Here is a 15441-nt window from a genome sequence, read left to right as displayed (position 1 = left end):
TACAGAAAGAAAATGTAGAGCAGTGGTTACCAGGGGCCTGGGGAGAAGGAAGCGGGGAGTCACTCTTTACAGAATATAAAATTTCAGTTTGGGATGAGAATGTTCTGGAGATGGATCGTGACTGACAGCTGTACAACAAACGGAATGTCCTTGATGCCACTGAATGGTATACTGAAAAGTGATTAAAATGTAAATTTTATGTTATGTATATTTTACCACACTAAAAAAGAAAATAACTTTATTCTTCTTTCTCTATTGATTAACAGGTCCAGAGTTTTCGTCTTAGAAGGTGAAAAGAGTTCTAGAGACAGAGGGCAGACAATTACACAATATTATGAATGTACTTAGTGCCATTCAACTTGCACTTAAACATGGTGATGGTAGATATTAAATTATATGTATTTTACCACAATTAAAAAAAAAAAGTCCTACCAAGACCAAGACATTTGAAATACATCCTAAAGGCATGGGAAATGGTCAGTGGTTTCAATGCAGGAGAGTGACCTCTCAAATTTTGTGAACAGGTTCATATACTTATAGGTATATAATAATTTTATTCATGAAACAATAAGGAACCATCTCATAATAGTAAAAACCCCACTGGACAAATGCAACAACCCTTAACTAAGCAATGACTACATATAATGAGACTATTCAAATGACATTTTAAAAATATTTATTTGAGAGAGTGAGCAAGGGAGGGGGGAGAGAGAGAGAGAGATAATGAGCAAGGAAGAAAGAGAAGCAGACTCCCCGCTGAGCAGGGAGCAAGACGTGGGGCTCGATCCCAGGACCCTGGGATCATGACCTGAGCCAAAGGCAGACGCTTAACCCACTGAGACCCCAGGCTCCCCTCAAATGACATTTTGACCTGATAAATGTGTGAACTTTTCGTAGGTGTTCCAGTTATGTGCAATCACACTACAGCAATATAAAATACTCTGGATGCTTATTGATTTTTGGATCTTCATAGAACACAGCTGACTGCCAAGTACGTTTTATTTAAAAATTAAGAAGGCATGGGTGGTCAACACAGCAGTGATACTAAAGGCACACAAAAAAGGAGACACCACAACTTCTTTAGAAGCAAATCCATCCATTCTGACTTCTGATGCTTAAGAATCTGACTTCTCCTTTTAAAGGGGAATAATTCTTTATGATTTTTCCAACAAATGCCATTGACCCATTCTTTGCTTAGAAAGGAGGGAGATTTGTAGGGTAAGACGGCTGGGAAGTCAGTTGGAAAACATCAGGGCAATGTCAGTCTGAAAATCATCAGCCAGTTGCAAGTTAAAAAAGATTTGCTAAAAGTAGCAGTGTTATTACTGGTTCAAGTCTGTCAGAAGGCTTTGGATTCTCTACTGCCTCACACCAGTAACTTCAAAACTAACTCATTCCAGATGTCCCTATGATCATCTAATCAGACATCAAAAGCTGTATGGTGACAAGCTCACATGCTGCTTACGAGGACGCTGTATGTTTCCACAAGCGTAAAACACACAGTAGCTACTTTTAAAATGCAATTCATCTAAATCAGAATTCTATTTTCAAGTACAGAGGTATTAGGAAAGGGGCCACCCTCCTGAGAAAGAAAGAAATCTTTTAAATGTCTGCACAGTGTCATTCTATGACTAAAGTTTGAAAGGAAAAACCCAAATGAAACTTGTACTTCAGAGTTTATGTTGTGAGAAAAAAGAAATCCCTCATCAGAATAGATTTCTAAGAATCACACCATGCTCAAGGAAAAAAAAAAAATCTTTTCTTCTCAATAACAATCGTTTTGCATTTTTCCAAGATGAACCCCATGAACCCTTTCCTTCCATGCCTTCATTTTTCAATAGATGTCTACAACACGGAAGGTCCCTTAGAACAGAGAGACACAGATATGGCCCACACCCTTCAGCCTTCACTTGAAAGCAACATGATCTACTTGTACATGAACCTTCAAATTCAAGTTGTGCTTTCTTCTACAGAATTTAAGTGTGAATATGTATGGGTGTATGCCTTTATGCTGCTGCCTTTGTGTGTGTATTTGGCCTTTTAATACACACACACACACACACCCCCCTTAATATTACTACCCTGAGCAATAAAAATAAACTTTGGTGTTTTGGTTAGAAATGCAACTTCATTCCATGAACAATTATAAATACTGAGGTATTAAAACGAAATTTAAAGTTGAATTCATACCTAGCAATTTAATTCACATCTGGAACCCTGAAGTTGTTTGGATGTTTCATTCCCTAAGAACAACAGAAGTTCATATAGGGTTTCTATTTATTATTTCCTTTGAGTTACATGAAATTTGAGAGGAAATCATGCACAATTTAAATAATTTACCCAGGATCACCAAGTTATTGCTGCAATCAGAACACAGGATCTTGACCTTTAGAATAAAGCTACTTTAAACGTCACCTTTACCAAATTTTAAACAACACTGTCAAATTACATTTGCCCACACTGCTAACACAAGATGTTCATTCGTGTTTTTACCAAGAAACACCTTGTAAATGTTCCCATACTCTTGAATTAATTCACATACCAGGATTTTTTTTTTTTTTTAAATTTTCTTCCAAACCACTTGAAACCAGAAGAACCTCTTAAAGAAGACGGAATAGGAGGAACATTTCAAACGGGAAATCTGCAGAGGCGGGAGGTGTACGAGAGGGGTGCTGTCCAGATATTTCCAGTCTAATAAAGGATTTTCTAAGTTCTTTGAACACAGTTATTAGGAAATTACAAAGCTGTAACTGCCAAGATCACGAACTTTTGGATTCTAGAACTCACAGTTTTGCTGGCAAAGAGCTCAGATAATCAACTCCCGTACATGAGTATTAATTTCTATTCTCTGTTCACATATCAAGGGCATAAACAAAGTTAGGCTTTAGGATGTTCACCTCCAGAAAGATCAAAGTTTGTTGTCTTCTTATCATTTCTGTTCTTTCTCAGAGCCAATTTCTCTGTGAAATCTCTGCTAGAAGTGTAAAGAGAGGAAATGGTTCTTACCATTGAAACTGCTGACCCGTGCTGTCAACCCGCATTTTGATTCCAAGTGGAGAATTTGCATTTAAACATCTCTCTCCCCTTGTCAACACAGGCAACACGTTGTCCTAAAGCAGAAGATTCTACACTAAAGCTATTTAGGGAGCACAACCGTGTGTTGAACAGGTAATTTCACAATTTTCACATTCTAACTCATACACTGATTCCTGTCTATGATACATATCCTCACAGGCACGCACATCTCTGCAAGATGTGTTAAAAGTTGTTGAATTCATTCTGTCCATCTCAGAAATAACACAGTTATTAGGAAGTTTATCAGTTTACAGTTTTAATCATCCAGTCATAGATTTATGTATCAGGTGTCAGGGGCTTGGATAAAAAAATGAATATATTGACTCAAGCCTCCAAGGATCTCCATCTCATAGAAGACATGTAAAAAAGCAGTTATATTTGGGTGGGACAAGAGCTAACCGAGATTCTGTGCATGGGAATTCCCTCAAGGGGCATGGAGGCTGAGCAGCGTAAGTAAAGTAAGGGCAAAGGACACAAACTCTGATCCTTAAAATGTATTATTTGATCACTTCATATTTGTTTGCACATTGCTAGGGTTGTTTAACGGCTTTAGATTTGGTCATCATAACCAGACTCTAAGTTTCCTGAAGACAAACACCATAACTTAGGCTTCCCAGAAGGCACAGAGCAGAGGTCTTGGGCATCTGAAGGATTAATCAATTTATGTTGACATGAAAGCAAAACTCATACAATTTTTTTCCCTTCCTTCTTTCCTTCTTTCTTTCCTTCCTTAAAAGTATTCCTTCCTCCCTTCCTCCCTCCCTCCCTCCCTTCCTTCCTTCCTTCTTTCCTTCCTCTGATAGAGAGAAAGAGAGTGCCCAAGCAGGAGGCAGGGCAGAGGGAGAAAATCTCGAGCAGACTCTATGCTGAACACTGAGCCCGAAGCTGAGCTGATCCCATAACCCTGAGATAATGATCTGAGCTGAAATCAAGAGCTGAACACTGAACTGAGCCACCCAGGCTCCCATTCAATTTTCATCACGTGCAGAACAATTTAAACAGCAAAAGAGGACACATCAGGACTTTTTTTTTTTTTTTTTTTTTTTTAATTTCTGAAACTAACCTCTGAAGAGTGGTCCTTCTCTTAGACTTCCAGTTCTGGACTAGACCCAAGAAGAATGATCAGGGAACACACACCCAAACAGGAGTCACATTTCCTAGGTTCCTTTATTTGTCACGGTACAGACATTCAGAAAACCCAAATTTGTTTTACCAGTTTCTATAAGATTTGGTGAAAAATTCTGTTGCAGAATAAATTAGGTTTCTGGATTTGCCCCACCTGGAACTCAAGTCTTATAAACATAACTGCTTCAGAAATTAAGCTGCCTAAACTTGCCAAACTAAGTAAACATTTGGCCCCTTGAAATACTGGATGGCAGCTTTATCTCTTGAAAACAAAGCCATATGAAAACCATCGTTGCAATGTGTCTCCAAGCTTTGGTCTTATCAGCACACAGCGTGAACAGCTGGAGTTACAAACACCAGGACTATTATTAAATCACTGTGTCAGAAAAGGGGGAAAAAAAGAAAAACCTTTTGTAGGCTTCAGTATCTCTAAATAACACAATTACATATTACATGTTATTTCTCCCTCCCTTTTGCTCACCGGTGTCCATCTCTCCTCATTGGGAGACAACGAATAGAGTCTTCCTTCCCATCTACATCACCGACTACAACAATTAATTGATTTCAATATTTCTATATTATAGCTACTTAATTGAGTATCTAGTGGAAAGAAAAACATGATTTGGTTATTCAAAATTTTTGTTAAGTTTCTGTGTGGGGTTTTGACAGTCAGTGACCCACCACTGAAAGTTCTCTCACATCTCTCAGTGACGATTTGATGATTTTTACCCTAAAAGCAATGCTACTTAAATTTCTCTGTAATATTTCAATGATTTCTTTCATGGAAATGAAAATGTTTAAGCCAAGATCAACAATGATGATGATTTCAATATCTGCGACACACAAAGGAAAATTTCTCAAATCAACGCTCCATCACATTATTTGCAAAACACAAAGAGAATGTCCCTATTCATTGGAAATACTTCCTTCCACTTGAAGCTACCTGCCACTATTTTTGCTGATAAAATAGGAAAAACGACAAAGAACCATCTTATCTCCCTTAACATGCAAGACCACGGGAAACACTTCTCCCCAGGGTGTCTTCCCTTTACCTCCAACCCTACTCTTGCTGGGATCAGGTTGCTGACCTCTCAATGCAGCAATTCAAAAACTTCTATTCATCCTTACATCTGAAATATATATCCTAGATGTTGGATAGGCCACATGAATATAAGATGAAACAGCCTTAATTATTTAATATTTGGGGGGTGGTATAAATTCCTACCACACTTCTTAATCTCTATCCTTCACCAAATTCTGAGAATTGATGGTTTTCTCACGTTGTTTCATCCTAAACCTGCAAACAAGCAGTTATTGATCATTTTTTCCCTTTTAAAATTTGATAAGATGTGAGAGAGTCTCAAATTAAAAAAAAAAAAAAAAAAGAAGAAAAAAAAAAAAAGGAAGAGAGTCTCCTTCACAAGAAATGGATGCGCCTGGGTAGCTCAGTGGGTTAAGTCTCTGCCTTTGGCTCAGGTCATGATCACAGGGTCCTGGAATCAGGCCCTTAATCAGACTCTCTGCCCAGCGGGGAGCCTGCTTCCCCCTCTCTCTCTCTGCCTGCCTCTCTGCCTACTTGTGATCTCTGTCTGTCAAATAAATAAATTAATTAAAAAAAAAATCTCAAAAAAAAAAAAAAAAGAAAAGAAAAGAAATGCATGCCCATGCAAAGGACCACAGCATAACACCTCAGGGTTAACAGACCCTCTGAAACTCATCCATGAACTCCCAACTTAATAACCCCAGTATTGCCATGCTATTTTTAAAAAAGAAAATGTATATGTTGTGGATATGAACTCTTTAAAAGACGGACCAATATTTTCTTAATATATTTTGGTGATGCAAGAGAAGTAACGGTTTTAGAACTAACAAAGTCATTTACTATCCGAGAACAACCACAGCATTATAATTTTCAGGAATCCACTTTTTAATTTACTCGCCCTGCAGGATCATTTTGCTTCAGGGGTTAAATGTGAAACTATAAACAGTCATTAAAACACAAAACAACCATAGTAGTTAACCGGATATTAAGAAAAAAATCACATCTGGTTTAGAGTTCTCTTCCACCCACAAATTCGGGAACATCAATTTCAAGAACCTGGTTTTATGGCAAGCCCTTAAGCCAAAAACACACCAGGTTACAATCAAGGCAAGGGAGGTAAGACATCCTATAAGCAGACTCCCACTATTACCTCTTGCCCCCAGGATTCTCTTTCTTTAATTCAAAAGCAGTCAGTAGGATTGGATTTTCTATTGCCTTGAAAGATAAATAGTCATTACAATTTGCACATTAATAATTATGCTATTCTGATTAACTGACGGGTTTATGAAAAGAGGAAGAAAGAAAATAAATTTCCATGCTGTTTAGCCAGTGGTACCCTAAGTAACAAAGAGTGAGGTTTGGTGGCTTTTCAGTACACAGAATTCAAGACTTGTACAGAATTTGATTTTCCTAATTTAAACGCTTTTTAAAACCTCACCTTGTCTGAGGGTGTACATCTTAAATAACCAATTTGTAATAATTTAACCAGCCAGAAAACAAGTGCAACTTCTCCAGCTTTTCACAAACATGCATCTCTGGGCATCAAAGAAAGTTCTTCCTGCTATAATAAGCGTAATGAAGTGTAAGTAAAAATAACAGTCATCAACTGTGGTTTTAAAGGCAATATTTCAACATAATCAAATGTGTCAAATATTCATCCTTACAGCTTTTTAAGCTGTGGGTTATAAGCAAGTTTCATTTCTTGGGAACGACTGAACATAACCCACTTGGGGCTTTGCCATCTGTGAATTACTTACATGTGAACACTCTGTTTAAGAGCTGGAAATTTTGATTGTTTTTCTTCCTTTGGATATTGGAATGCAATGTCATTGAACAGAGCTTTTTAAGCAATTATTGTTCATGTTACTTGTACCATGGCTGAATTATCACACATATCCCATATTCATCATCACTTATTAATTCACAGACATCAAATATGGTGAGTTTATAGAGGGAGTACCAAGTGGGACTATGGAATCTGAGAGATGGGGAAGAATCTGCAGTCTCCAATTCTGTAGTCCCTGGGCTCAGGGACTGCCACAAAACCCCTCTTTGCAGTGTGCTCCCTTGTGAGAGTCACGGTTGTGTTCCCATGGTTTCCTTGAAAGGCCGCTCCTCTTACCGCTGAGCAAACAATGAAAGTGACTATGGGGCTATATGTAGGGTGCCACATAATTCATCATCCGTACATGGACACCTCTGGGAGTTGGGGGGGACACTGTTAATAATTATGCCAGGACAACAGGCACGAACTAGGACTGCCCCAGGCAAATCTAATCATACTGTTACCGCAGAGATGATGGGCGACTCAAAGACCTTCTCCCAAGGGTCTCAAACCATTTCATTAATGCTAGATCCAATTTTACTTCTGTCTAGAGCTCTTCTGTCCAATGGAAGTAGAATGTGAACCATAGATCTAATTTTAAACTTGCTAGTAGCCATGCTTTAAAAAGAAACAGGTGAAAATAATTTTGATAGTATATTTTACTCTACCTAATATACCATCGTGTCATTTCAATGTGTAGTCAATATAAAAATTATTAATGATGTCTTCCATATTACTCTTTTTTTTTTATATCTCAATCTTTAAAATGCATTTTGTGTGTTACACTCGAATCACATTTCTAGTGCTCAATAACCACACGAGGCCAGTGGTTATAGTATTGGACAAGCAGGTCCAGTGACAGGTCCTTGAGTTAAGATACATAGGAATAAATGAACAGAAGCATAATACACACACAGACACACACAGACACACACAGACACACACAGACACACACACACACACACACACACAATTTTTCTTCTGGGTCAAAACAAACTCACCGAACATCTTCCTTTACTAACTTAGCCTGCTTTTCACAGTATGGCACTTAAACTATTTGCCTCTTTTGCTTGAGGTGAACCAGACTTTGGAGCAGTTAAATCTTTACCTGGTAGATCTTTTGGGTAACAGAGAGAATGGCCAAATTAGAACAGATGGGTAGACTTCTGAGAACTTCTAGAACTCTTCGTAGACCAATATGGGCCTACATTCCTGAGTCCAACACATATATAGCATGTACCCTCCGTGTGCTTGGCACTAGAGATAGACAAATAAGGCACAATGTCTGCACCTTGGGCTGTTAAGGCTTCAAGTTTGCTTGGACATTATTTTACAACCAAAGGAAGAGAAGTCTAGGATGTGCCAGTATTCTGTGGCAAGCAAGGACCAGACTCTGTTCTTTGGGCTTCGGATCTGAATTTCATCAGCCACAGAGAACATTGAGGAAAGGAAGAAATGTGATTTCCTTTTTACTGTTGATACATACAGACTCAGCCACTGCCTGGGAACTTGCATACGGTAAGGTAAAAGAATTTGGGGTGCCAGCCTTTCTTCTTGAATTAGGATTTGCATCTTTACTAGCAATAATATACTCCCTCACCAAATACGTCAACTTAGAACTCAATGGTATCCTAGTTTGGTAAGAATATGGAATCTATCAGAAACATACCAGTCCTCATTTCCTGTAAGGAACGCAGTATTGAATATTTTCGATTGGCCTAAACACAGAACCTAAGTGATAAAAACACTGAACTAAATACAGGTGATTCTCTGCATGTAAATGATGGTAACACAATCAGATATACTCTGACTTGGGGTATACCTACATTGAAAAAATGAGCAGTAAACTGTAACTTTTCTCATTTATACAGCTTCTCTTCCTCCAATCCAATATACTTGGGCTTAACACGGTCTCAATCGGTGTGCTAAATACTGGTTCTGTTTAAACTCAACAATAGAGTGGAACATATACACCTCATTTTTATTAAAGTAATGTTCCATTAAATATGTTTCCTTAAAAGGACAGTGGAGAAACTTTACATCTAAAACACTTTGAGGACACTTGCTTCCTTGTTTACAGAAAGAAATATGCCCAAACACTGCCACAATCTTATTAGTAAATACTCAGTGGTTTGATATAGGGACTCCTAACTCATACACATTGGCACATGTTCTTGAGAACATTTTATACCAAACTGGTGAGAATATGGTTAGTTCATTCAGCATCCTTATATAAGTCTAAAATATTGCTTTTTTTCCTTAGGGTACTATAGACAGTGAGACTTAGAATGGGAAAGAGCCTGGCTTTTAGGAAACTTTTTAAAATGGCTCCATTATTGAAGATCACCTATTGCACAGATATATACCCATTAACCAAAATCTCTCAGGCAACTTCCAACGTTGGACCACAGTCACAACTATTCCAAGTACTCGGGATTTATCAGAAAGATCCGACAGTACCACATTATATGAAAGGCGGACCCCAGCTCTTCAGGATTCATTCTCCATTTAACCCATCAGTTAGAAGTGAGTCTTGTTACAAGCACTTCTGATACGTAATTTTATTTTTCTTTAATTTGGATGTTGAGTTCTAGAAACCCAGTACTGGCACAACATACATAATACTGGTATCTTGAAACTCTGTGACCACTCACCATGGTGGGACTTCAAAAAGCCCTGCATTAACACGCTGGAAATACATAAAATGATATCCTTGGGCGTTCAAAGCAGGAGGATGGAGGAAACTCAACAGTGTGGTGCGCTAGTGAGCAGCATGAACTTTGAAGCCAAATCAGTTGGGTTAAATTCTTTACTGTCCTTTACTAGTTGTGACCTTAGAAAAGTTACTAAACCTCCCTCTGCCTCAATGGCATTATCAGTAAAATGGAGGCCGAAATTGATGCCCACCTTGGTGTGGAAGTTTAAATGATGCAGTGTAAAGCACTAATCAGTGCTGTGTAAGTTACTAGAATATTCCAGTGTTAGCTCATAGGAGCTATTACTAGCACTGTATGTCCTGCCAAATGCTCTCCAATGATCAGCTTACTTAAGACTGCAAAGTCCCAGTTAGTCTATGGGTAAGGCACTTTGATCTTTCATTAGAAAGGCAAACGGCAGGATACCTACTAGAATAACAGGTTTCAGACTCTGGCCACTGGGGTGTGAAGCCCTTGGCTGGGCATCAGCAGGTGGGCCCGGAGCTGGGTCACTGCTTCTCCTCACCAGCAGTGGAGTGCCTGTAGGACAAAGTAAGAGGTGAGAGGTCAGCAGAACCCTGGGGAGGAGAGAGTGCAGGGTACAATGCAATTTAATTAAAAAGGTTTACAACATGCTTTTATGTAAAAACATTCTATTTCTAAGGATGCTTGTAAATTAATCCATTTAATGATCTTTTGTCATCTATTTACAGACTGACACATGGAAACAAAATCTTGCAATTCTCTTCTTTCCCCACTTGCATTTCAAAACAAGACTTTGTACTTAACCAAAACCTTTAGGCAATGCAGACGTTGGCAGTGTGCAACTGAAACAGATCTAGAGAATGTATCTGAGTATTAAAAAGAATGATTATCCCGCAGACGAGTGAAGAGGTTCACATAGTCAGTACAATTTGCTTTTCAGTAGAGCTATAAGTATAGTTACTGCTGCCATTTGGTGCTTCCCAAATCTTTTGAATGACAATATACATTGAAATATATTATCTGCTGGGGTTAGAGCATTAATATCTATTTAAGTATAGAAAGAGACTGGTTCCATTCTCTTCCTTTTTTCCTGAAGTCAAAAAACTGGTAAGGAAAATAAGTTAGTTCTTCTAAAATAATATCTTGATTTCTTTTTAATTTAATGAAAAAACTTCCACTATTAAATATTTGAGCTAGTTATTAAATTCTGAGAAAAGATCATACTATTAGAAAGTTCAAGTGAAATTCAACCTTAACAGAGCTAGCGGCCTAACTAGTCTGCCTGCAATTAGGCCTAAAATAATTTGTTTCATACAAAATTGGCCATTGTAGAGGAAACTCTCAAAAAAATCCTTTTGTGGTCTAAAAATTGTTCTCTTATAAAAATTAACTTTTTATTCGCACACTTTGGGGAAAAAATGGAAAGCAGGAGAAATGCAATTCTCCATTTATCAATATTCTGCAAAATCTTCCCCAACTCTCTTGAGCTATTGCTGCTTAAAAGAACATTTTTTCATATTTCATTTTATATGGTACAGTTACAAAAAGTGAATCCATTTTGAAGTTATTTACAAATCTGATTTCCAACATTTTTATTCTTTGTACAAAATATAGATGCTAATACCTTCCAACTTTGTTCAGACTCTTTTTATCCTTGTTGTTTTTTTTTTTTTTTTAAAGATTTGTTTAGTTATTTATCTGACAGACAGAGATCACAAGTAGGCAGAGAGGCAGGCAGAGAGAGAGGAAGGGAAGCAGGCTCCCTGCTGAGCAGAGAGCCCAATGCAGGGCTCAATCCCAGAACCCTGGGATTATGACCTGAGCCGAAGGCAGAGGCTTTAACCCACTGAGCCACCCAGGCGCCCCATCCTTGCTGTTTTTTAAAAAATAACTTCTTTTATAATAGAAAATCAAGATCTACTGAGGATGAAATACTAACCAAAAGGTGTTATAAAGCCCAAGTTTACAGTCCATTATTTCTTTTTTATTAATAAACATTTCACTATGTTATTCCCTAATTCCTCCATTTCCATGTAAAAAAATTTCTTAAGCAAGTGACATAGCAACAGTTGTATGGTTCCCAACTCTCTTGAATGAGACATTAAATGAAAATAAGTAGAAGTGAAAATATCATAAATATCTCAAGGCAATAGGGTCTCAGTCCTGTACCAATATTTTCCCCGATTCAGGTGATCTGAATTACCGTTAATATAAAGTGAACAAATCTGTCTAAAGGTGATATCCTCAGAAGCAATCTATTATCCTAAAAATTAAGAGGAGATTGGAGAAAACTCAATGAAACTCCAATTAGTTTCTAAACATTTAAGCCAGACCAGGCCATTGCATGCCAGTGATCTAAAAACAAACAAATTAAAAGCAAGTAAAACCAGCATGGAACACCAAGGTCCATTAATAGGTTGATTTAGAGGCACAGAAATGTAAATCTTAGTGATTGACAACTGTACTGTTTTTTCAGCCGAGTCATACACACATATATGAATATATACAGAATATATGTGTGTGTGTGTCTATGTGTGTGTGTGTGTGTGTGTGTGAGAGAGAGAGAGAAAGAGAGAGAGAGAGAGAGAGAGAGAGAGAGTCCTGTTACTTTTCCTGGATAATAAATACATTCTTCTTAAAGCCACCCTAGATAATTTTCTTACAACTCCAAGGACATGGTTATGACTCTTTACTTATCACCAATATCTGCTGTTTCAATAACAAAATGTTTAATTATTTAAGACATAATTCTATGACAACATAAATTTGAATTTCTGCATTCAATCAGTAGGCCATAATATTACAGGGTGTTTCCTGGGACAACACGGTTCAGTTTTGTACTAGTGTACCCACTATTTGGATCATTAACAAAAAAACAAAGGAAGGTGGCTAGACCTTAAACATACTTCCAACTCATCTGGAATAAGCTTTGTTCTTCTCTACTTCTTTTGGATTCCACACTTAAATGTCTCCTGTTGAGTCACCTTCTAATTTTCCTTTGGCTGTCTTAATGTGTTAATAGTAAGCATAAATCATTTCACACTGGAATTAATAATGAGCATATTTAAATATGAACTGCTATCTCAGAGAGTTTTAAACAACCATTCCTTTGGCAATTTAAAATTCATTTGATACTTGTATTTTTTTTTTTTTTTTAACTGCCAAGCCTCATTTGAAGGTTCCTGCCAAGAAGAGATGAATTACAACTTAAAGGACAGACAGATGCATCCTAATAGAAGTAATTCCAAGTACTGGAGACAATTTGGGGGAAATCCTTATATATATGTAATAGAGTAGAAGGCCCACCTTGCAAGCACCACTAACTGAAACAAAAGAAAGACAACCACATCCAGCTTTAGAGAATTTTCTGTGGGAGGGAAAAAAGTAAATAACACATGACCTCTGCAGTGAAGGAGCTTATAACCTAACAGTGAGATTAGACTCAACTCTAAGAACGATCATGTGTCCATACAGTAAATAGGACCATGATTTTGGAGTCATGAAAACCGAGATTCACCTCTCGTGTCTCTGTGACACTGGGTGGCTTGGTGACATTCTCATCATTTAAAACCTGGTGATAAAAAAAAAAAAATCATCATGTTGATAGAAGGCTGAAATAAAAGGAGGCAGGCATGGGGCATGGAACAGTGCAGTCTGCAGTTTTCATGCAGGAAATCCTGCAGGCCCCCCCCCCAAATAAAATGAAGTTAATAGCACTTGGCTCTTGTTGTGAACAGTGTCACCAGCTCAAAAGCTGAACACCTAGTTTTCCTGAAATAATATGTAAATTAGGGCACCTGGGTGGCTCAGTCCATAAGCATTTGCCTTTGGCTCATGTCAGGATCCCGGGGTCCTGGGATGGAGTCCCATGATCGAGGCCCATGCTGGGCTTCCTGCTCGGTGGGGAGTCGTCTTCTCCTTCTCCCTCTGCTCCTCCTACCTAGCCTGTGCTCTCTCTCACTCTCTCTTTCAAATAAGTAAATAAAATTTATAAAAATAAATAATACGTAAATTAAACTAGTAAAACATAATCCTATGCTGAACCAGGTATAGACTTCCTATAGAAATCAAAGCTTTAAGAAAAAAGAATGATGGTATGGGAAGGGAACTGAAAATGGAAAAAAAATAACCCATTATTCATTGGTATTTTTTAGTTAATTAAGAAAGGACTCTTATTATTAGATTTTAGAGGCAGAAGTCCTCAGTTCAGCTCAAGAGAACAGCAGTATTCCTTGGAATCAGAGTTTAAAAGCTACTGGTAGCAAAGCTCAAATAAAATAAGAAATGTTATGTACCTTACAGCATAAAATCTTACACAACTGCATTATGTTTTTCCACATGGTTAACTATTCAAGGCCCCACTGTGTCAGGAGCTATACAAGGGGCGACTGATATTAAGATGAGTAGTCAGGGACGCCTGGGTGGCTCAGTTGGTTGGACGACTGCCTTCGGCTCAGGGCGTGATCCTGGAGTCCCGGGATCGAGTCCCACATCAGGCTCCCAGCTCCATGGGGAGTCTGCTTCGCTCTCTGACCTTCTCCTCGCTCATGCTCTCTCTCACTGTCTCTCTCTCTCAAATAAATAAATAAAATCTTTAAAAAAAAAAAAAAAGATGAGTAGTCATGGTGCTTGCTTAGGCTTTCTTTTAAAAAAGAGGATGTGAGGACGAGGAACAATGTGCACACAGGTAGACATCAGCGCATTGTGCCAGTGGGGTTAGTTGTGGATTATTGAACCTACACCAATGAACACGCACACCGTAGACTGGATGAGTCCCATTTTATTTAAGCAGATGCACAGAAACTTAATGGGAGCCAAAAAGCAGCAAAGAGAAGCAGCATCTCTCAGCAGAAGAGCTGCTGATCAAGCGTGCAGCTGCTGGTGACTGTGTCCTTGGCGACAGGCGCTTGCCACCAGGAAAGTCCGAGTTCTTTCTGGAGCCCCGTTCACGAATGCCCAGGGCTTATGTGACTCATCAGGTTCTCCAGGCCTTGTGCCAGCCAGCACAAGAGTCAGTTCCTGGATGTCTACAGATGATGCCGCATCTCCCGCTGCTCAAGCGTCACCATTCGAATGATGGCAAGACAAGAACTGAAAGGGGTACACAGCTGCTTGCCCAATGTCCTTATAAATGTAAATGAGGGGAACCAGAGGAGGATCACCGGCTTCATATTGGGGAAAAGAGTTCTAAAAGAGGCAGCAGCTAGTTAAAAGGATCAAATGGGTATATTAATGAACCATGGAAGACATAAAGGCCAATTCAAGTTACCTGTATAAGTTTCCATCTCTTTATTATAATTTCTCTCTCTCTCTCTCTCATACACACACACACACACACACACACACACACACTCACACACAGGCACACACACACACATATCCCCGGATGGATTTTTTCCTACATTTGGAAGATGTGTTTGGGCTGGAATTATCTTAAATGACAGATGATGTGTTGTACATAAAATTGTTTGGGAGATTTTTGAAAGACATCATTTTTAAAAAAAATTATTTTTATTTATTTGTGGAGAGAGAAAGAGCACACCATAGAGCACAAGTGGGAGGAGAATGGCAGAGGCAAAGGGAGAAGCAGACTCCCCACTGAGCAAGGAGCCCAATGCAGGGCTCAATCCGAGGACCTGGGATCATGACCCGAGTTGAAGGCCAGATGTTTAACAGACTAAGCTACCAGGTAC

The 15441-nt window shown here is 38.5% G+C and overlaps 1 protein-coding gene across 4 annotated transcripts in view; it reads right to left on the bottom strand.

Moving 5' to 3' along the window:
• Positions 1-15441, bottom strand: part of PARD3B (par-3 family cell polarity regulator beta) — a 1037391-nt gene that overhangs the window by 547759 nt on the left and 474191 nt on the right. For all 4 annotated transcript variants that reach the window (XM_044241394.1, XM_044241395.1, XM_044241397.1 and 1 more), the window contains exon 4: positions 10194-10303. In XM_044241394.1, the coding sequence (XP_044097329.1) occupies positions 10194-10303 (110 nt within the window). The remainder of the gene's footprint in view (positions 1-10193; positions 10304-15441) is intronic.

The sequence above is a fragment of the Neovison vison genome, chromosome 3 (genome assembly GCF_020171115.1).
Source record: "Neovison vison isolate M4711 chromosome 3, ASM_NN_V1, whole genome shotgun sequence".
NCBI lineage: Eukaryota > Metazoa > Chordata > Mammalia > Carnivora > Mustelidae > Neogale > Neogale vison.
The sequence above is the reverse complement of the archived record's forward strand: the minus strand, read 5'-3'. Positions and strand labels throughout refer to the sequence as shown.